At 38.2% G+C, this 22229-nt stretch overlaps 1 protein-coding gene across 1 annotated transcript; it reads left to right on the top strand.

Annotated features, from left to right (window-relative positions):
• The first annotated feature begins 754 nt into the window (after positions 1 to 754).
• LOC116296936 (uncharacterized) lies at positions 755 to 10333 on the top strand. Its single transcript, XM_089028599.1, has 6 exons — positions 755 to 851; positions 2408 to 2441; positions 4288 to 8097; positions 8512 to 8772; positions 9018 to 9094; positions 9765 to 10333. The coding sequence occupies exons 1-6, from the start codon at positions 849 to 851 to the stop codon at positions 10149 to 10151; spliced, it is 4572 nt and encodes a 1523-aa protein (XP_088884725.1). The 5' UTR covers positions 755 to 848; the 3' UTR covers positions 10152 to 10333.
• Positions 10334 to 22229: the final 11896 nt, after the last annotated feature.

Below are 22229 nucleotides of genomic sequence, written 5' to 3'. Positions count from 1 at the left end.
CCAGTTAGTTACCAGGTTCATATATTCTTTATCTCGCTGGTTTAGGCAACTTACAATGGGTTAATTGCACTTTTTATGTACTCTTGCAGAAGTACGGTGGCCCACAGGGGACATGCAGCAATCAATAAAGTTGCTGCATTTTTATATAATTTGCTGCAAATAAAAAATAATTGCTGCCAATATTAAACAATTGATAGCCGATTAAATTCAAATCAATAACCGTTGGTAACGCACTCTCTACTAGAAAGTGCGTTACACACCACAGGCAACCTATAAGAAACAACATTGATTTGTTGTCAAAGGTCCTAATTTTGGGAATACTCTGCTGATTGGCAAACAAACTTTAGAGATGCTTTGTATCTTGAAATCGAAAGTATGTTAACAGGGAAATATGACATTTTGAAAAAAGGTTTTGGATATATGACATTATAGTAATCCATTAAAACTTTAAAATTTTAAATCTGAGAATTTTTGCCAGTCAGTAATCACGTGCTTATGTTCTGCAAAAAGAAGGGCCTTACTGTATGGGCTCCCTGTGTCAAGTAGAAGTAGAAACGCATGGGCGCCATCTTGTTTGTTGTTGGTCACGTCTGTAGCGTGGCGAAACGGACTTCCATGGCACAACTGACCTAATGGCTCTTAGCCAATAGAAGACGTGCTTTTATCCGCCAATCAGAATGCATGGTGAAACCGACTCATTGAATATCCCCCCTTGGGGGAAGGGGAGACATAGTTGAGACCACGTTGACCACGTTTTTATCTTCCAGTTGAGTGCGTACAGTATTCGCTATTGTGTCCTCAAGCGTTTCATCAAGAATTCTTTTTGTCTTACTCTTGAATACAATACCATGGTTAGTATACATTGAAATTCTGTTTATAAATATGGGAACATATAAATGAATTTTCATTTAGGGTTAGAACGGATAATAATCAGCTTGTAATGTTAGCCGTTTCAGCTGAAGCTGACCATCCAAAAATTAAATGTTGTTAATCTCACCTCCCGTTGTTTTATAAATTTCGAGTAATTCTTAATAGATTTGAAAAGAGGCTTTAACTAAAACTTATATGTCTGAATTCGGTCGAAGTGTTAAAACTTACTAAAGAAAGAAATCTTATGTTATAAAGACTTGGGATCGTTTTAACTTTGAACATCTCGCCGCTCTGTCTCAGAATTAAGCATGTCTTTTACGAACGAAGCAATGACAATAGAGGAACAATGGTTTAAAAGATTCCAAGAATTTTGAACGTTATAAATCGCTCGTATGTAATTTTGATAACCTGCTCATTCTCCAAATCAGCTATTGTTTGAAAGAAGTATATTTAGTAACCGAAGATCAGTACGGTGTCGGACAAACGCAGACCGCAGACTGCAGACTAGATATATTTGATAATAATTATCGTTTTGAATTTGTATCAATTTGTATTGTATTTTTTCCCCTTACAAACCTATTATATTGCAAATTATATAATAAAAATATAAAAGTATATAAAGGTACCGAACTATTTGTGTGATTGAACACTGTCGACGTAACAGATCAAACATAAACCAGACCCATTACCTGAATTAAGTAAATCCACAAGCCATTTTGCCAGGCAAATCCAAGTATAGAAAATAAGCACCAAGACTATGAACATGTACTATATAAAGGTGTATACTTAGGAAAAGCAAAGAGATAGTATGTTGCTTTTCGTTGACAATTCGTACGGTCAATTACAATAATTATTATCTTTCTTAATGACATGACATTTACAAGGTCAATTGAACTCAAATTTATATGGTAAAACAAATCATACCACACAAACCAGACCCATTACCTGCATACAAGCACCGGAAGTCTATATGAAATGTTTTTGCTCTAAAGACAAATACATAAAAAAATGAAGCTTTTAATATTTTGTTATCAGATATAAGAATAAGTAAAGGAATTTCAGATAATTCATCAACTTCTACCTCATTAAACTTAGAATATCTACAATGGGATGTGTAGAACTAACAGTAAATATACAAAATTATAAGATGCAAAGCAATCATAATGGAATTTTTTATCTTACCGTCGTAAATATATCATTTCAATGTATGAACCAACAATTTCAACTGACAATAATTATTCAGTCGAGTTGAAATATATTCTTGTCTCACAACTTGCATAAGGAAGAAGCATGACTTGAAGTAGCTGATATGGAAATCATTCCACTCTAAGCTTTTGAGCTTGAGAATGTAGCCATTGGAATCTTAAGAATTTCAGAGAACAAAAAACTATAAGATTCAAAGCAATACTTCTTTTTTCCATTTCCATTCAATGATCACGAATGTACCTAACATGCACAATAGTTGTGTCATGTATTATACAAACATTGCATATAAATCATATTTTGATTGAATTGTGAATTGTTTTTTTACTCATAGGAAGAGGAGAATTTTTTAGACACATCTACTAGTGGTAAGTCAAAAGATAAAGTGTAATATCCACCTCTCTGTCTATATAGTGGTCATACATGTAAATGTATCCCAGTACCTCAAGGTGACATCAAGCTATTTGATGCAGAATTAAATGCTAATTCCAAAAATGAACCTGAAAATGGGGTGTCATCACAAGCTTGATTTTGAGATTGAACTTTGAATACCACCACCTACATAAGATTGGAAGAAAATGAAAAAAGAGTGATTTGAGTTAAACTTATTGTTGGATAACTGAAATAAAATGTTTGAAAACAATTGTAATGAATAAGCCCAAAATCTATCATTTTGTTTATTTAATTTTAACTGAAAATCATGTTGAAATCATGACAACAAAAGCATGTCATCTTTTCCATAGGTTTTGATTATTACATTTTTTCCACAATATTGCCATATTGTTGTATCGAGGCCCGCCTTTTCAAAACTTTGATTGGATTGTGGTCTTTTCCAAGCCGTCAATCATCTGGTGCTTATGCAAATGAAACCCCCAGCATGTTCAACTTCAACCTGTTGAAATCAAATTCAAACTGTTTCTACACCTCAAATGTGATGTCTAAATCAAGTTGCTGCATTTAAATCATTGTAGTTGACTAAAATAGGGATTGAATATGGCACATCAAATTCGACATCTAAACTGGGCCTAAACTGACGCCTATTACAAGGTAGAAGAGTTGATTCCAGATTAATAGAAGGCTTTCAGTCTGAGTCGGCAAAAGCTTACTCTATTTCTCAGCTTTCAACAGTTCGTAATAATACTTATCAAACTCATGCATAATTATGAACCAAATACAATACAAAATCATAACCGTGAAGAGCGTTGGAAATCGGATACAGAATCCTGTTCATTTGCATAAGCTTTAACTTGAATTTTCTTAGCTAAAATGACTTCTTTACTTTAAAAAAATCTGTACCAGATGAGATTATGATCCTAGACGTTTGATAAGCAAGATGCAATATTCACGTTCAAACTTCATAGGATTTAAATCCCATACAGATCAACCGTTCATGTTGTATATATTACACGTAAAGTAGCTTGAAACATTTGTAATTCTCAAAATATTATTAAAACCACTGAAATGATTTGCTTTCAAATACAAACAGAGCTAATTTGCAGTCAAATGTTTTGAAGAAACAAGTCAAAAGCTAATTTTTATAGTATGCTTCGTCTAATTCAACAGTCGTGAGACATTGTCAGTGCTGGAATGAGAACTCATAGCTCAAATATCCTGAGGTTATGAGTATGAGCAAAAATAAGACCAACAATACTTAGTAGAAAGAATACAGTTACTTGTTAATCATTTTCCGTTTAGAACTCCTTGGAATATTCTTGAGCCGTTCAGATTTTCAACAAGAGTGGCATAAGTTCAAAGGTTATATGCATAGGCACCAGATGATTGACGGCTCAGAAAAGACCAAAATCCAATCAAAGTTTTGAAATGGCGAGTTGCAATACAACAATTATGGCTGTATTGCCTGTTTACACTTGCAATGTATTTGGCAATTTTTGGAAATACATCCTTTATTTGTAATGGTATATAATCTTTATTTCCTGAATAAGACTATACAAATAAATTGCCCAAAAGTCACCAGTGTAAACAGGCCTTTAGAAAGTCCAAAGATATATAAAAAAATATAGGGTCCCATATTGAGTGCTTTGTCCCGTTGAAGTTTAAAACATATATGGTTCCTCCATACGTTTTTGTATTTTTTCAACGATATTTCCTTGCATGCTCACCATGGGCTCAAATCAAATGTTTAAAAGTAGTCAATCACCTTAATCAGATTTTGATAACGATTGCCAATCTAATATACATGCATATTTTTTGTAGGTAATGTGAATTTAAATGCTTGTGAGCAATCAGATTATGAATTGCTTGCAGCTGCTGTCCTTCATTTCACCCCTGCTCATTCATCAACGTCTAAAGATGTTCTTGACAGTGATGAGCTGGCAAAGATAAAAGGCTTTTATACCAAGCACAGAAAACGACTGTATGACCGTAACTGCACTCAGAGGCCCATATATACATTAAAGGTTGACAAAGACAAAGTAGAGTTTGACGGAAATGGTGTTCCTATTGTTAGGATACATACCTACGTTAAAGGTCAGGTGACTTGCACTAAACAACTGCTTTACAAGGAGTCCATGGAGGTCGTTCTTAAAGAATTGCATTACATTAAAGCTACAGAGGACTCAACCACTTGCCTAACTGGTGGCATTAATGCACTGAGCAAATTGTTCTCTTCCAAATATGTATTTAAGGGAAGTTTCAAAGTCATAAAATGCTTTCTCTCTAAATGTCACAGCTGCAGAGTGAATTTACCTCTCCCAGCAACAAGCAGGCCACCTCCCATTCCAATTCGCACATTTAGACCTCATGAGCGCCTGCAGTGTGATCTTATTGACATGGCTCCAAAAAAGCACAGAAGTTTCATGGCAGCCAACAAGTGGGGATATTGCTACATATTAACCATTAAATGTTGTTTTTCAAAATTTTGTTGGCTGTTCCCTATCCCATCAAAGTCTGCAGCAGACGTATATAAAGTGCTCAGGCTACTCTTCATCAAAGAGGGAGCTCCTACTATTCTACAGTCAGATAATGGTGGTGAGTTCATTGCTGGTGTAATAAAGAATCTTGGCCAGGAGTTCAACATCAAGCTCATCCATGGCAGACCATACCATCCTCAATCTCAAGGGCAAGTAGAGAATTTGAATAAGCAAGTGAAAAGATGTTTGGCTAGGTTTTTGCAATGTGTTGGGGTAGAAAAGCAAGCCAATTTGTGGCCAATATTGGTATCTGGCATAGCCGACATCCTTAATAACAGGTGGCACAGTACCATAAATGACATTCCATTCCGTGTGTACAGAAACAGAGAGCCATCAAGTGTCACTACACATATTGTCCCCGATGATGAGTTTTTGGTGTCTTCTCTTGAAGAACCAAGCCTCAGTGACTTTGAATTTGATGAGGAAGAATTTGGAATGGAATGTCGCAATGAAGTTACGCTTCCTGAAATTGACATCAGTTCAGATGTCATCTTGTCCTCTTCTTTTGGTAATCTGCCTGATATTGCTGTCGGATTCCTAAAAAATGCTTTGAATTATGATGACGATTTTTCAGAGCAACAAGAAGTGGAAGAATGTTCTGGTCCCTTCGAAGTGGCTAACATAAGTCAATTTCTTGGTGTGAATAGCTCAGAATTTCAGGTTTTGAGATATGACGTTCTTGAAGCCACTGAGTACACCATTCAAAAGAACATCAAAAGGTCAAAGGCTGGTGCTGTAAGGTTTAATGTCGGTGATCAAGTTATTTACCAGGTTCAACAGGAGGGAAAAACCAAGCTAAAGAAAAAAGATCCCTTTCAAACACTGAATAAAGTTGGAGTTATCAAGGAGGTGCTCCCTGGTGGTATGTACAGTGTAAGCGTTGAGGATAAGGAAGGCCATTCAGTGTTTGTCAAGTGCATATTTGGTGGTCAGATGGTAAAGCTCTCTCCTAAGTTGTCTCTACTTCCATCTTCAAGCAGCACTTGCCAATTTTCTGTTGAAGACCTGCACAACTCTATTTCTGATTATGGTTCTTTGGTAAGAGGGGAGTTGTATGATGCCAAGTTAAGGAGGAAAGCAAGCCAAAATTCACCAAAGAGTCTTCAAAACATTGATAAAATGTTTCAGGATTACTGCAATGTTCTTGATGCGGGATTCTTAGCAATGGTCTCCTCTTCATTACACAAAGCCAAGACCTCCCACTTCCATCAGTGTTTCGACAATGGGATGAAAGAGCTGAAGAATCATGGATTCAAGTACTTTCTTTATGGAGCACTCTACTGGGAGAGAGAAAGAAAAAAGAAGCTGAGTGAGTACTTGTCAGAGAATCTTTCTGCCATGAATCATCTTTCAAGCTGTTTTGATTGCCTGAATGATGAGGATGTAAAGCCATGCAACCATTCCTGTTGTCAGGAAATGGTCTTGCAGCTTGCTCTGAAGTCAGGTTTAATTGAAAAACAACATGATGGAGTTCTAGTTCTGTCTCTCAAAGGAAAGAGGATGAATGATTCTTCCTCAAACTTGAATAAGTCTGCATCTGAACCATCTCCTCAATCAAAAAAGGCTGCAGCTGAACCATCTCAATCAAAGAATGCTGCAGCTGAACCATCTCCTATATCCAAGAAGGCTGCAGCTGAACCCTCTCAATCAAAGAATGCTGCAGCTGAACCATCTCCTATATCCAAGAAGGCTGCAGCTGAACCCTCTCAATCCAAGAAGGCTGCAGCTGAACCAGCTCCTCTATCCCAGACGGCTGCATCTGCATTGCAAGAGCTAAAGAGCAAGTGTTTGTTAAAAACATTGGACTTTGATGAGCATCATCAATTTTCCGAGAATGTTAAAGACCTCCTCTCAACCTGCTTATCAATGGATGCTAATGTTAAGCAGAATCTGAATTATCTTATAAAAGTAGTTCATAACCATGGCCCAGAAAATGTGACAAATCAGGTTCGGGTAAAAAACTCTGGAGGAGTTTGGATGCAGGTCCAAGGTATTAGCTCTTACTGTGGTTTATGTGCCATGAACAATGCTCTATCCTTGACCCCTGGTAGTTCCCCTGTTTTCACTATTGATGATCTCGACCTTGCTGCTGATATTGTATGGCTAAAGCAACTAGTCATCAGTGGCAATTTTGCAATGACTCTGGAACCAATGCGCTGTTTAGATGGAGACTACAGTATTGTGGCTATGGAACAGGCTGCAATCATGAAGAAAATGGTTTTTGAAAGGCTTGATGCACCAGTAAGGGCTCTAATAGATGGAGTGTTTATCAGCAGATTAACAAGTTCTTCTCTTGATGAGTTTTACAAGTTGTTTTTGCAAATCTTTGATGGTTGTACAGTCCCTTCACTAATAGTAAGAATCAAACAACATCACTATGTAGCACTTACCTTCCATGAAGATTGTGTGACATTGTTTGATAGCAGAAGAACAGATCCTGTCACCTTACCAGTCCTACAGGGAATGCTCTTTCTTCAGCGAGAGTGCCAGCAGAATACTTACTTTGCAGTTGTCAAGGTTTCAAGACCTGGGTCAGCAAACAATCCCCTTGACGTCGATAACCATCCAGATATCCACACAAGAAAGGATTTTGTGTGTAGTCTTGATGAAATTTGCAGAGATGACAGTCCAATTCCAAGTGAAACTGTTGTTTCCGACAGGCATGGCACTGTAACAGCTAAAGATCTTAGGTCCTTAAAGCCTGACCATCTGATGAATGATCAGATTGTTAATTATTTCGGCGGATACTTGATGTCACAACACCAACATGTTTTTGCTGCAGACACATTTTGGCTGTCTTACCTTAGCAAGCAAGAGTCAAGGAGGATTAAAAACTTCAACTTTGACCAATATAAGAAGTTTATTTTCCCAATCCACTGTCCAGGCCATTGGTGGTGTGTATTGATTGACATCTCAACCAAGACCTACTGGGTTGTGTTCAATTTGTTAGAAACAAAGTTCAAGGAAGGCAATATTGACCTGGGATCCTTTCAGAAGTTGAGCACAGAAGAAAGGAACACAATGCCATCTCAAGGGTCAAGTTCAACAGATTGTGGAATTTATCTTCTCTGCTTCATGACATTATTTGCATCAGGTAAATTTAACTTTAGTTTCTCTTTCACACTTTAAAAAAAATCCTTACTTTCTATTGTGCTTATAATATTGAGTAACACATGACTGAATGTCCATTCCGCAACCCTATTTAGGATCTTTTTTTGGGTGCGTACCTTGATATATATGACCATGAATATAACACTGTATATTGTGATATCCTCTTTTAATTTTTATGCCCATTTTCAAGTGCATGGATATAGAAACAATCTGGGACATAATTACCTTGTTCTTTCTTTCTTTATATGTCTAGAATGCAGCCAATGAAGGATTTAAGAAAATGAGTGAGATTTTTTGCTAGTCTGTCAAGATGTGATCTTTTGAAATAAATCTATGTCTGTACACCAATGGAAACAAATTTTATAATTTGTGTTCAAATTTAAATTCCTTTTTTCAGGTGTCCCATTACAGTTCAAGATACCTTCTATCTCTAACATAAGAAGATCGTTTTGCCAGATAATCTTAAATGGTAGAGACCCTTCATGCACTATGGAGGTGGACCTGCATTTTGAAAGTTCAGTCATTCCACCCATCGGTTGTGACCAGCCTGATAAGAGCAATGCTAATTCATGTGATGAGGATGATGATATCTTTAACTATCAGAGCTTACCACCACTCTCTCCAGTAAATCTAGATTCAGAAAATGTCATTGCCACAGGTATTAATAATGCCTATTATAATTACAATTGAAATATATAGGAGCTTCTCATATCTTTTTATTGTCTTTATATTTTGTGTTAATTGCAACTCGACTTTAAAATCCATTTAGCGGTACACTGTAATAGCTCTTAGTTGATTTGTTTACCTTAGTTTTGTTTACCTTAGTTTTGTTTACATTTTAAGAACAGTAATATACATTACTTTTTCCAATTATGAATCATTGCTTTTCTATTACCCTTCCAGCCATATCCAGAAATGAAGAAGAAACAGATTATCTTCTGCTGAATCTTTTGAAACCTCCTCAGGAAGCAACAGAAGAAGTAAGTGAAGCCTTGTCATTTCTTAAGGTATCATGGGACAAACGTTTTGAAGAATGTTTTTCTTTTCTTTTCTTCTTTTTTTAAATTTTATTTATTTATTTATTTATATTTTGCCACACAATGTCAGTGTTAAATTTCATTTGCTTTATTCAGAAGTTATACAGTCATTGTCAATAATGTTGTCCATTAAATGTTTTTTGATTTTTTCATAAGTACCTTCAATTTGAGATGCATATTATATGCATAACACATTTACAGTTTCGTGTCTGTCAAAAACTAAATTCCTTGTGATGAAATTGAAAATGTGATGAATTTAGACAACTCAAATGTCAAAATCCAAAATCTTTGTTTTTAAGAATTGAACTATTATATACTTTGATGGGAATGTCTTTCAAAAAGACAAGTAGTTTTTTCCCCATGATATCTTAATAATTGCTACACTGATACAGTTAAGTAAATATGCATTTGTGCTTGCTTGTTTTCCGTTTGAGATATCAGTATGTTAGATTAAATATGTTATTGTCAATAATAAGATTTGCTTGAAAGCAACGATCTAAGACTTTAATGAGTCCATTTATAGACCAGGTGAAAATTGAACTTAACAGTCTATTTGCCAAACATCATGTTTGGAAGTTAATTCCTTTGCTAACTTTTTCTCTTCATCTCTTAGATTGAAACCCTTGAAGAAGTGTACCCTGAACAAATCCAAAGTTCATGTTTTGTTGGCTTGAATACAGAAGTGAAAAGGTATCTTCAGGAAAGGCCTGCTAGAAGATACCCATCTGGGGATTACCATGTGCTAATGGGTTATCCTGAGGAATTTGATAAGCTAACAAACTGGAAAACAGCTCACAGAGTTAAAAATAGGAAAAGATGCACATTTTTTGAATGGAATGTGTCTCTCGAAAAATGGTTGGAATCATCAGACAGAAACAAGGAAGATGTCATGTGTCGAATGGATAAACATGGTTGGGTACCATTGGATGCAGAAGAGTCCCATTATTTCACCATGTGGTGTGACCTCACTTACAACTATCTTAAAACCAAGTATGAATAATGTCAATGTTTTAAAAAAAGAGGTTTATCTGTGGCAAAAACACCCTGATGATAATATTTTTCATTTGCCAAAAAAAAAGATCTTCATGGTGCAGCAGTCTTCCCACAAGTCACAAGATCTTCAGGGTGCAGCGGTATCCCCACAAGTCACAAGATCTTCAGGGTGCAGCGGTATCCCCACAAGTCCCAAGATATTCAGGGTGCAGCGGTATCCCCACAAGTCACAAGATCTTCAGGGTGCAGAGGTATCCCACAAGTCCCTAGATCTTCATGGTGCAGCAGTCTTCCCACAAGTCACAAGATCTTCACGGTGCAGCGGTATCCCCACAAGTCACAAGATCTTCAGGGTGCAGAGGTATCCCACAAGTCCCGAGATCTTCATGGTGCAGCAGTCTCCCCACAAGTCACAAGATCTTCAGGGTGCAGCGGTATCCCCACAAGTCACAAGATCTTCAGGGTGCAGCGGTATCCCCACAAGTCCCAAGATATTCAGGGTGCAGCGGTATCCCCACAAGTCCCAAGATCTTCAGGGTGCAGCAGTATCCCACAAGTCCCAAGATCTTCACTGTGCAGCAGTATCCCACAGATCACAAGATCTTCACGGTGCAGCAGTCTCCCCACAAGTCACAAGATCTTCAGGGTGCAGCGGTATCCCCACAAGTCACAACATCTTCAGGGTGCAGCAGTATCCCCATAGTTATTCATTCCTCTTACCACCTCAGTGCAGTTATCCTGGCCTCCTTAATCAAGTACCACCTCAGTGCAGTTGTTCTGACCTCCTTAATCAAGTACCACCTCAGTGCAGTTATCCTGCCCTCCTTAATCAAGTACCACCTCAGTGCAGTTATCCTGACCTCCTTAATCAAGTACCACCTCAGTGCAGTTATCCTGACCTCCTTAATCAAGTACCACCTCAGTGCAGTTATCCTGACCTCCTTAATCAAGTACCATCTCAGTGCAGTTGTTCTGACCTCCTTAATCAAGCATCACCTCAGTGCAGTTACCCTGGCCTCCTTAATCAAGTACCACCTCAGTGCAGTTATCCTGACCTCCTTAATAAATTACCACCTCAGTGCAGTTATCCTGTCTTCCTTAATCAAGTACCACCTCAGTGCAGTTATCCTGACCTCCTTAATCAAGTATGACCTCAGTGCAGTTATCCTGGCCTCCTTAATCAAGTACCACCTCAGTGCAGTTATCCTGACCTCCTTAATCAAGTACCACCTCAGTGCAGTTCTGACCTCCTTAATCAAGTACCGCCTCAGTGCAGTTATCCTGTCCTCCTTAATCAAGTACCACCTCAGTGCAGTTATCCTGACCTCCTTAATCAAGTACCACCTCAGTGCAGTTATCCTGGCCTCCTTAATCAAGTACCACCTCAGTGCAGTTATCCTGACCTCCTTAATCAAGTACCACCTCAGTGCAGTTATCCTGTCTTCCTTAATCAAGTACCACCTCAGTGCAGTTATCCTGACCTCCTTAATCAAGTATGACCTCAGTGCAGTTATCTCAGTGCAGTTATCCTGACCTCCTTAATCAAGTACCACCTCAGTGCAGTTATCCTGACCTCCTTAATCAAGTACCACCTCAGTGCAGTTCTGACCTCCTTAATCAAGTACCGCCTCAGTGCAGTTATCCTGACCTCCTTAATCAAGTACCACCTCAGTGCAGTTATCCTGACCTCCTTAATCAAGTACCACCTCAGTGCAGTTATCCTGGCCTCCTTAATCAAGTACCACCTCAGTGCAGTTATCCTGACCTCCTTAATCAAGTACCACCTCAGTGCAGTTATACTGTCATCCTTAATCAAGTACCACCTCAGTGCAGTTATCCTGACCTCCTTAATCAAGTATGACCTCAGTGCAGTTATCCTGGCCTCCTTAATCAAGTACCACCTCAGTGCAGTTATCCTGACCTCCTTAATCAAGTACCACCTCAGTGCAGTTCTGACCTCCTTAATGAAGTACCGCCTCAGTGCAGTTATCCTGACCTCCTTAATCAAGTACCACCTCAGTGCAGTTATCCTGACCTCCTTAATCAAGTACCACCTCAGTGCAGTTATCCTGACCTCCTTAATCAAGTACCACCTCAGTGCAGTTATCCTGACCTCCTTAATCAAGTACCACCTCAGTGCAGTTGTTCTGACCTCCTTAATCAAGCATCACCTCAGTGCAGTTATCCTGGCCTCCTTAATCAAGTATGACCTCAGTGCAGTTATCCTGTCTTCCTTAATCAAGTATGACCTCAGTGCAGTTATCCTGTCTTCCTTAATCAAGTACCACCTCAGTGCAGTTGTTCTGACCTCCTTAATCAAGCATCACCTCAGTGCAGTTATCCTGGCCTCCTTAATCAAGTACCACCTCAGTGCAGTTGTTCAGTCATCCTTAATCAAGTACCACCTTGTGGGTAAACTCAAGTAAGTCAAGATAATTCTCTTCAAGCAACTTCAATTACTGTTCAAGTACTTCAAATGCATTCAATTTCAACATTCAAGTCCAATATTTCAGCTATGGCAGACAGATTCACACCACCGACAATGGACTGGTTGAGTCCAGGCGATATTCACGAGAGATTCAAATTTTTCAAGCAAAAATGTCAACTTATATTCGATGGACTGTTAGAAGAAAAGTCGGCAGAGCAGAAAAAGGTACATTTTTTGCTGTTATGGATCGGTGATAAAGGTCTTGAAATATACAACACAGTAACATGGGCCAACGAAGGCGACGAGTTAAAATTATACCCGGCATTTCAACACTTAGAAGCTTATACTAAGCCAAAAAGCAACCATATTTTAGCAAGATTCCAACTTCTAAGTCTCAAAGTACGAAAGGATGCTATTTCTCTCAGAAATAAGCTAACATTTCAATAAATCTATGACCTTGCTAAAACAGAAGAAAGCACAAGAGCTCGAATGAAAATCATCACTCAAGGCAACGAAGCTTATTGACAAATGTGACGTCAACATGAAAATAGACACTGGAGCGGACACTTGCATACTTAACAACCGACGATCTCCAGGTACTACCAATCTCCATCAACTTAGAACCATCGGACTGCATCTTGAGAGGGTATGGAGGATCCAAGATACAAAACCTTGGAGTAGCAACGTTAAAAGTCACTTACAACAACAAATCAATCGAGACAAAATTCAACGTAGTTGAAGCATCTGGTAACCCTTCAATGATAGGATGCAAACAAGCTCAGGACCTTTGAATAATAACTGTAAACATTGAGCACCTTAACTCTATCAACGAGCAAAACACAAAATCATCAAGAGCACATAAAGCTGCGCGAAAAGGCGAGCTTTCCAAATCAATTTTTAAATAAGACTTGGTAGGACTTGGTAGGATGCTTTCCAGGAGAGATCACATTCTGGCAATTTATTGATGACCCTAAGCCGGTTATCCATCCTCCACATACAGTCCCAGTGCACATTTTACCACTTTACAAGGCAGAACTAGATAAAATGATCAAAGATGACATCATCACAGAAGTGACTGAGCCAACGGAGTGGGCCAACTCTATAGTTTTACACCAGAGCATATGTGGTGAAAATTACTACAGCAGGACCATAGACATGGAAAGTAATACTTCTCCGTAGTGACACGCGGAAAGGTCATTGGCACGTCTTTAACAGGTCTTTAACATCCCCATTTGTCAGGTACAGATTCAAACATTTACCCTCCGGAGTAAATGTGTCTCAAGACGTCTTCCAACGCAAGCTAGACGAAGTATACAAAGACATACCAAACATTACCAGAATCATGGATAACATCATTATTGCAGGATCGATGCAGCAAGAACACGATCAAGCATTCATAAACATGCTTGAGGCAACAAGAAAAAACAATGTAAGCCTTAATTCAGATAAACTTCAATTCAAACAGCAGAGTGTCAACTTCTACGGACATACACTCACCTCAGAAGGCATCAAGCCGTCAAGCAACAAACTAGAGACAATTAGGAATATTCAAGCACCGAATAACACAAAGGAACTACTCACCATACTTGGAATGATCACTTACCTTAACCGATACTCAACAAAGTTAGCACAGCTGACAGCACCTTTAAGAGAGCTGACAAAGAAGAATGCACACTTTATTTGGGAGCAGCAATACCAGGACGCACTTGACAAGATAAAAGAGGAACTTTGTTCAGTACCAGTGATGTCTTACTATGACCCTGACCCTAACACAGTCACCATCTTTCAATGTGACGCGAGTCAAGAAGGATTAGGTGTGTGGATTCGTCAAATTGATTCAGACGGCAGCGAAAGAATCATTGCAATGTCATCCAGAACGCTCACATATGCAGAGAAGAGATACTCTAACATTGAACGCGAATGCTTAGCTGTAACCTATAGCCTCGAGAAGTTTGAGTACTATTTATTGGGACGAACAGCAGTTGTAGAAACGGAACATTCACCCCTTGAACAGAACTTCAAGAATAACATTGCTGAGGCCCCAGCTAGACTACAAAGACTACTGCTGAAATGTTTAAGATTTAACATTCAAGTCAAATATAAACCAGGCAAGACAATTCCAGTCGCAGACGTACTGTCAATACTATGCCTCGACAGAAAGGCATGATCAGATGAACGTCACAAAGAAATTCACTTTGTCACAGACAAGCCATGTCCTTTTGACATCAACCTAGTGAAATCTGCAACCACACAAGACGCAGAGATGATCAAACTAAAGAATATTGTCTTTGAGGGGTGGCCTACTCACCGGAAGGAATGCCCACAAGAACTACTAGACTTCTGGAACTTTGCATGCAACCTCGTCTTAGAAGACGGATTAATCCTCAAAGGCGATAGAATCCTTATACCATCATCACTAAGAAAACAAGTACTGGATACAATTCATCAAGGTTACCAAGGAGAGACGAAATGTATCTTGTTAGCCAGAGAAGTTGACAAATGATTAAAGAATGTGAAACTTGCAACAAGTACCAGCCAGCACAAGCTCGACTTCTCATATTGCAACCAGATCTTCCTTCTAGACCACGGGAAAAGTTAGGAACTGATATCTTTGAATTCAGCGGTTCAAAGTATCTAATGATTGTAGACTATTACTCAAGATTTCCTGTTGTAAGTCAAATTGCTAATATTACAGCCAATACCATAAATTATGTAACCACTTCCGGCATGTGTTAACAGAATATGGATTACCATCACACATCCATGCTGACTTTGGTATGCAGTACATTAGCAAAGAGTTTCATGAGTAATGTGAAAACAGTGGGATCAAGTTAACATTCAGCTCACCCTACCATCACCAAGCAAACAGCGTCGCGGAAAGAGCTATAGGAGCATGCAAATCCTTATGGAAGAAGGCCCTAAATGAAAAGAAGTGCCCTTACACAGCACTCTGGATCTACAAAATCACACCCCGAACAAGCACAATACCATCACCCTGTGAGTTATTGTATGGACGTAAGCCCTGACTGCTTATTCCAAGCAGCAACCATGTCCTGCAATCCTCACATCCAGACAATGGTCACCACAAGGAAGCAATCAGACTCTCCCAAGTGAAACAAGCAGAGTACTATAACAGAAAGGCAAGTAAATCTGACACAAGACCATTACTTGTCGAGGAGCCAGTATATTTGTACAATACGCACAAAAGAATGTGGGACAGGAGTGAAATCACAAGGGGACCAAACCCTATAAGCGAACCAAGGACATAAGTTGTCGAAATGAACGGTAAGCTCTACCAGAGAACCAGAGAACATCTAAGACCGAGAACAAGCCAGCTAAAGAACCAGAAAGAAGGGACTACCAAGAAACCCAACCTGCACTTAACATACATCATCCCCAAGACCTACTTGGTAAACCAGCGGTATTGGTACAAGAAAGACCACAGATGACTGAAGCTACCAAAAGCCGAGATGTACCTTTAAGTGATTATAAACCAAAGGAGCAGAACAATCAATCAGCAAGCTATACCACTAGATATGGGCGTACAATCAAAGCTCCTATTAGACTACGTTTGTAAAGAGTTGATACAAAAAAAAGCATATAACCTGTCTATATAAGTTGACATTGAACATTTACATATGTTGATCAACACCAATTAACCATAAGATTGATGAACATTGAACAATTGAACACAAAGAGGGGGACGTCATAGCACCCCACACATGGACATCGGTATGATGTAAATTGAATGCAAGCCATGGCTCGAACCGAACGCGACGATATGTACAGCATGATTCCAGAATAAAAATACATCTAAACCAACCCAAGAGACTTTGACACACGTATTTGCTGTTAGTCCCAGAGGTCAAGCACCAGGAGCACTTCAGCGAGATCCTTTGAAGGTTTGTTGCATATCACTACTTCTCCTGATAAATGGCGTTCATGCTTAGGGTCTCATTTTTTTTCTACTTGTCAGGCAAAAGTCAACATTGCTGAGCCCTCAGCGAGAACTGCAAGGAGTTGAAAATGAAATGAAGGCCATTTGAGATGATAGCTGTTGGTATTTAGTCATTTTATCATATTAATTATATCTAAAAATGCAGATATCAGCTGTTAATACCTTTTGTTTGTACTTTGTAATTATCAGGATTTGTGACTGGTGAATTCAACTTGATATGGACACAAGGGACAAATAGGCCCGTGAACATAATACACATTATCATGGATGCAACATCAGAGGCCAAAAAAATTGCCAGTACACCAGATTGAATTGTATTTAAAACCCCTGCACATTGGTAAGTAGGATGAATTTTATGTTGTAAACAAAAGTATAGTTTTAAAAAATAATATCTATTGTATACATTAAGGTGGAGCCATTCTCATAGAAGACATCCACTTTCTTGAAAACACTTTGGCAGCAAATTGGCTATCTTTTCAAGATGCACTTGTTTCTCTACAAAGAACCAAGTACCAACGATATTATAACCCTTATCCTCAGGTAGCTGGTGCTGGTAAGCTAATACTTTGTTAATTTTCATCTGACTATCAATCTTAATGTATGACAAATCTCTGACTATGAAAGAAAGGGCGTACTTTTGTGTTGCTAAACTGGAAAAAAGATGTTTTTATTTCATTCATTCCCAAATGTACCTCACTCCTGATGTTTTGAGGTCCCTCACTCCTTATATTATCAGGTACCTCACTCCTTATATTATAAGGAGTGAAAGGCACTTTGATACTTCATTGGTTTTTTTAGGTAACACTGATAAAACTGAGGCAAAAGCAGACTTGCTGAAATATTTGATGGCCATGTATTTTTAACACAATAAAATTTAGAAGGAATTAATTTAAGATAACATCTGTATGTCCCTGAGCAAGTTGAGGATAATGAGGAACCACAACACAAAAAGGAAGACCATAACCATGTTCTTAGAGATATAGCCATCAGTGTTAGAAATGGTGCTGTGCCTGATTTCAACCTAAGAGACCTTGTCCAATGTGTGCATGATCCATGTACGTACAGGCCTAACATGGGAAAAAGCAGCGGGATGTTGAGAAAATCTTATCGATAACAATAGCCAACTGACTGGAAAGAAATAACCATGCTTATGAGGGGAGGTTTGTACGTACTCTAAATGTGGCTAATTAGCACAAGGAGGGGCCTATCAAAGGATGTAAGATCAAGGTACAATCATGAATTTGAATGCCCTAGTTTAGAAACAACCGTGATTTCTCAACTATGGGCATCGACAGGTATGTTTCTCTTGACAGGGGGAGCACAATAGTAGTGCAAAAACGATGACTGGGTATGTTTCATTGGAATGTGAAGGTGCGATGAGAAATGCAATAGTCCTTTTGCATACCATGGTGAGACTGGATACTGGAAATATGTTATATCCCTCACAACAACAACCGTTTTATTGTTTCTTGGGATACAAAATTCGATGAGAAAGCATTTCATGAGGCCGTTCCAAAGTTCCTGTTATACTTCACGAAAAGGTATGACCCAAACCTCCCCTTTTATCGCTACACTAGTGTAAATAAGAGATATGATGATAAATTGTTGTCCTCTTTCAATGCTCCATCTGCTGGTGGTGTGTGCAAGAGCTGACCCAGACAATTCGAGCTGTAATGCTGCAATATGGTGAACTGACAACGTGCTCAGCTCATTTCAGCCCAGCTGAACGTTTACCTCCTCCACCACAGTAAAGTGGTCATAACACCAAGGCAAAATCAAACAAATTTTTTTTTTCTAGATGTGCAGGTTGGTCTGAGAATGATGATACATAATTCCTTAGGCTAATGTAATTCATGTGAGCTGAAGTAATTTATGAAGGCTGACTCAGACCTCACCTGTTGTCTAAATGCAGCATATTGTGGGATAAAAAATCTACTCATTTGCAAACGACACTTGTACACTACTTACAAGCTATGCATACGCCACAAATCCTTGATGGTCGCACTTAGATTTTTCTAAGAGCTCTGGTTCGATTCCAGAAGGGATTGTTGTATGTATATGCATCTCACAAGAACAACACATTTTCAATAATAGTTTTTTAATAATTTAAGTCTTCCATATCATTTTATATATAATGTATAGAAATATGTGTTTATCAGAATTATCTCTTTTATTTGTTGCTTTTTTCCCCCCGATATGTTTTGACAGCTAAAAAAAACAAATCTTGATAACGAGTGATTCTCTTTAGTTTATGCCAAATCACAAGATGTTCAGGCAATAAAAAACGTACTGTACCAAACGACGTCACGTCCGGCTCCGCGCAAACTGTCGTTTATCACGCCATCAGCTCACATAATCCGCTTTGACAGGTTGGATCCCTGCTTATTTACAAAGTAATACAAACTTTCAAGCATACTCAGAATGTGAAAATACTATGTGATAAGCTGGATACCACTAGTGAGGAATAGTAACATTTATAGAGCATGTTAACAGTCATTTATGATTAGAAAGATATAACTAGCTAAAAACTAGTGTGAGCTGCGTCGGTGTTTCTAATGAAACAGTAATGATGAAAAGGTAAATTATACACCGTGAAAAGATGAAAAAACTTATTGACGTTTCGGACGCTAGTCCTTCGTCGGAGTAAAAGAGTAAAAATCATTTATGATTACTAAGTTTACTACGCACCGATGGAATGCCACCGAGGCAAGCAAGCTGAGTGCCTTCAACACCGGAAGTGTAGGCTTAACTTCAACAAATAATCGTTTAAAATAATAACAAAGGCCAAACATGCTTAGATAGTCTTTAGATAGGCTAATGTGTGGATTAATAAGCTGTTAAAACTATTTTAGATGACTTTTTTCGCGGCCGTGATCTGTGGTGTGGAGATGTAAACAAACTGCTAATTTGCATATTTACATGCCAAATTTTTCCAACTTCGCATAAAGTTTTCATAAGGCCTGTGGAAAAACCCAAACTAATTTTTGTAGTTCGTGTTATTCTATCATTTGAACATTGTACAGCTTGAGTTTTGTAAAAATTGGAGAATGGCCACATGCAAAGAATCGCTTTTATAAATGTGAGGTAAAATCGAGACTGTGAATAACTGTGCTGGAAGAATGCAATTTTTTCTATCTAAAGTTTAGTTTAAAACGTCTAAAATCACCTGGAACAATTGTTCAACACCCCTTTTCTTGAATTCAGTTGCAAATTTGATTGTAACTTGGGTTTTCACTTGGAGCAAGAATGTTTTTGAAAGCGTAATTCGCAGCCGTTTCTTGAGCAATTTTTAGACCGACACGGGGTGAAATCGTTTTTTTCAAAAAAATCCGGATTTTTTACGTAGATCAAAAAACCGACCCCAGTACGTTCATAAACTCATCTAATAGTGTCTACAGACCAAAAATGAAGGACTTTTATTTTTTGACTGTGGCCGCCCCGTGCTCGATATTTCTGGACAGTCGCTCTTAACTCTGGACGGTTGGATATTACTGACGTGAGGAGCATCGCGCGGTAGCGTTGTTGTTGGTATAGTACAAACAGAGTCAAGTACGGAACGGCCGTTAAAGAAGTAACGCTCATAGGCTATTCAAACCGTTTAACCTTTGGAATGAAAACGTCCGCGTTATAACAGCGGACGAAGGAACACGGACACAAGGTAAGTAAACAAGTATAACGTTGATTGATTTAATTCAAATAATCGAAAGGAAAAAAAAAAAAAAAAAAACCTATAGAAATCCAACCACATTCGGTGTCCTAGTGCCCTTGGTCTATTACTGTCCGAACTGTTTCTTGTTCTTAGGATACGCGTAGCTGTAAAATATAAATAAGAGATAAAAATAAATAACTTAAGGTGGAACCAAACTAATTCAGAGCGAATTTTGGACAATTTTATTCTCGCTCCTTTCGCAAAACTAGCGCGTCAATTTAACTGTATTTTTCATATAATGTGCTTGGTTTTCCTAGATTCTAACGGTGTCTTTTATTTTGAGATTTTTTAAATGTCTAGGCTATTACGGCCGAAAATCAAACAGTGCTATTTTTAGTTTTTGGCTTTTTTCTCTTCATACTCACGTACGATTTTTCTTAAAGACCCATTGCCACTTACCGTGATGCACCGCGGTCACAGATGAATTTCGTGGTCCATGAAATTCAAAGATTCATATATTGAATAATAACTTCATATTAAATCCTTTTCCGACATAGCACTAAGGCACAATAATGATTCTTTTACATTCTCTTAAGAGTTTATTCAAAAGGTTGGAATTGTTTTTTCAGTGGTGACACGATTCAAAATGTAAACAAATTGTGATGCATCACGGTAAGTGGCAATGGGTCTTTAAATTTTCAGAATCTTATCATCTAGTACTACTGCAGCCTGTGTATAAATTTGGATGGAAAGTCTTTGGCAGAAAAAAAGTTATGACGCCGCTTGAAAATTCGATCCAAAATTTGAAGCATATAAGACATCGCGCTGTAAAAACATTAATATTGAATGGATTGCCTTGAAGTTTTCACATATCTATTTCCAAGTATTGCGGATGAGCCTTACGAAAAATCAGCATCAAATCTTAAAAACTCATCGAATAAATGTTTTTTTACTAATTGCCGTTGTAAACCTCAAATATGAGAGTGTTGCTAAAAATCACATTTTCGCCGTTTTCTTCAAAATGGCTCCAAGTTTTTTCTTTAAACTTCCTACATCAATAGACCAGAGCTTTACCTACATGGTAGTGAAATTTCTACAGCTCGTCCTATCCTAGTCTCCCTCGCATCCGTTTTTAGTGTCGTCACGCAACGCTCTCTCCCCACAAACGGCGTTTGTGGGGAGGAAGCGTTGCGTGACGACCGACACTAAAAACGGATGCGAGGGAAACTAGTCCTATCCAAATTTGAGGTAAAGTGAGGAAATTCGTGATGACGTAGATGAAAACCAAGAATAGGTTGGTATCAATAGACGTCACTTCCGGTAATAGCTCTTTTTTGGTGGCTTGTAGAATCCTGGAGGTTGTTTTGATCTCTTGTTTTCTGGTTTGATGTCGTGAAAATAGTCAAATACAATAGTTTGAGGACTTATTTTGATATGTTTTGACTTAGCATCCACTAGTTGCCCCCCAGTCAACCGGTTTGTATAGAGCGAAGGCATTTAACCCGTGAAATAAACAATGTTAGTCAACGTGTAATAGTCAAAAAGACACAAAAGAAAACAATGCAATTAGGGTCTACTAATGTGTGTTAGTCTAATATCTATTTCACGGGTTTAATGACTTTACTCTGATGCATATGGATTATTTTCATTGTACAAATATCTTATTACTTTTATCTTTATCACAGGGGTTACCAGTTAAGGTTTCCTGTCGTCTAGGAATGGCGGTTCTGATTGAGCATAAACAACTAGGCTTTCAAATTTATATCGTTCCCAAACTCTTGAAATAAAACTCAATCTAAAGAAAGGTGTTTGCCATATTATATCCTTAAACTCTTACTTTGTGAAAATTTATTAAAAACTTTTCCCCTAAGTATATAAATTTGACCAAGCACTTCAAACAAACTTGTCGCACAAAGTTCAAACTTTCAATAATTTACAGAAATAAAACAAAAATATCGTTCATTCACGAAGTAGTAGTCTCCTACACAGCCGCTATATGCGTGACGACACTAAAAGCGGCTACGTAGGAGAATAACGAAGTAGGTGTTAT

This window comes from Actinia tenebrosa, unplaced genomic scaffold, assembly GCF_029948245.1.
Source record: "Actinia tenebrosa isolate PJP-AT-01 unplaced genomic scaffold, QUT_ActTen_1.0 PGA_scaffold13__45_contigs__length_12533684, whole genome shotgun sequence".
NCBI classification, from domain to species: Eukaryota; Metazoa; Cnidaria; class Anthozoa; order Actiniaria; family Actiniidae; genus Actinia; species Actinia tenebrosa.
Note: the sequence above shows the minus strand (reverse complement) of the source record. Positions and strands in the feature narration are given on the sequence as shown.

What these genes read in the sequence shown, in the direction of transcription:
- LOC116296936 (XM_089028599.1), top strand. An exon ending in CATGACATTATTTGCATCAG is followed by an intron (nt 8,098 to 8,511) that starts GTAAATTTAACT and finishes TCCTTTTTTCAG; the next exon opens with GTGTCCCATTACAGTTCAAG. An exon ending in CTCAGGAAGCAACAGAAGAA is followed by an intron (nt 9,095 to 9,764) that starts GTAAGTGAAGCC and finishes TTCATCTCTTAG; the next exon opens with ATTGAAACCCTTGAAGAAGT.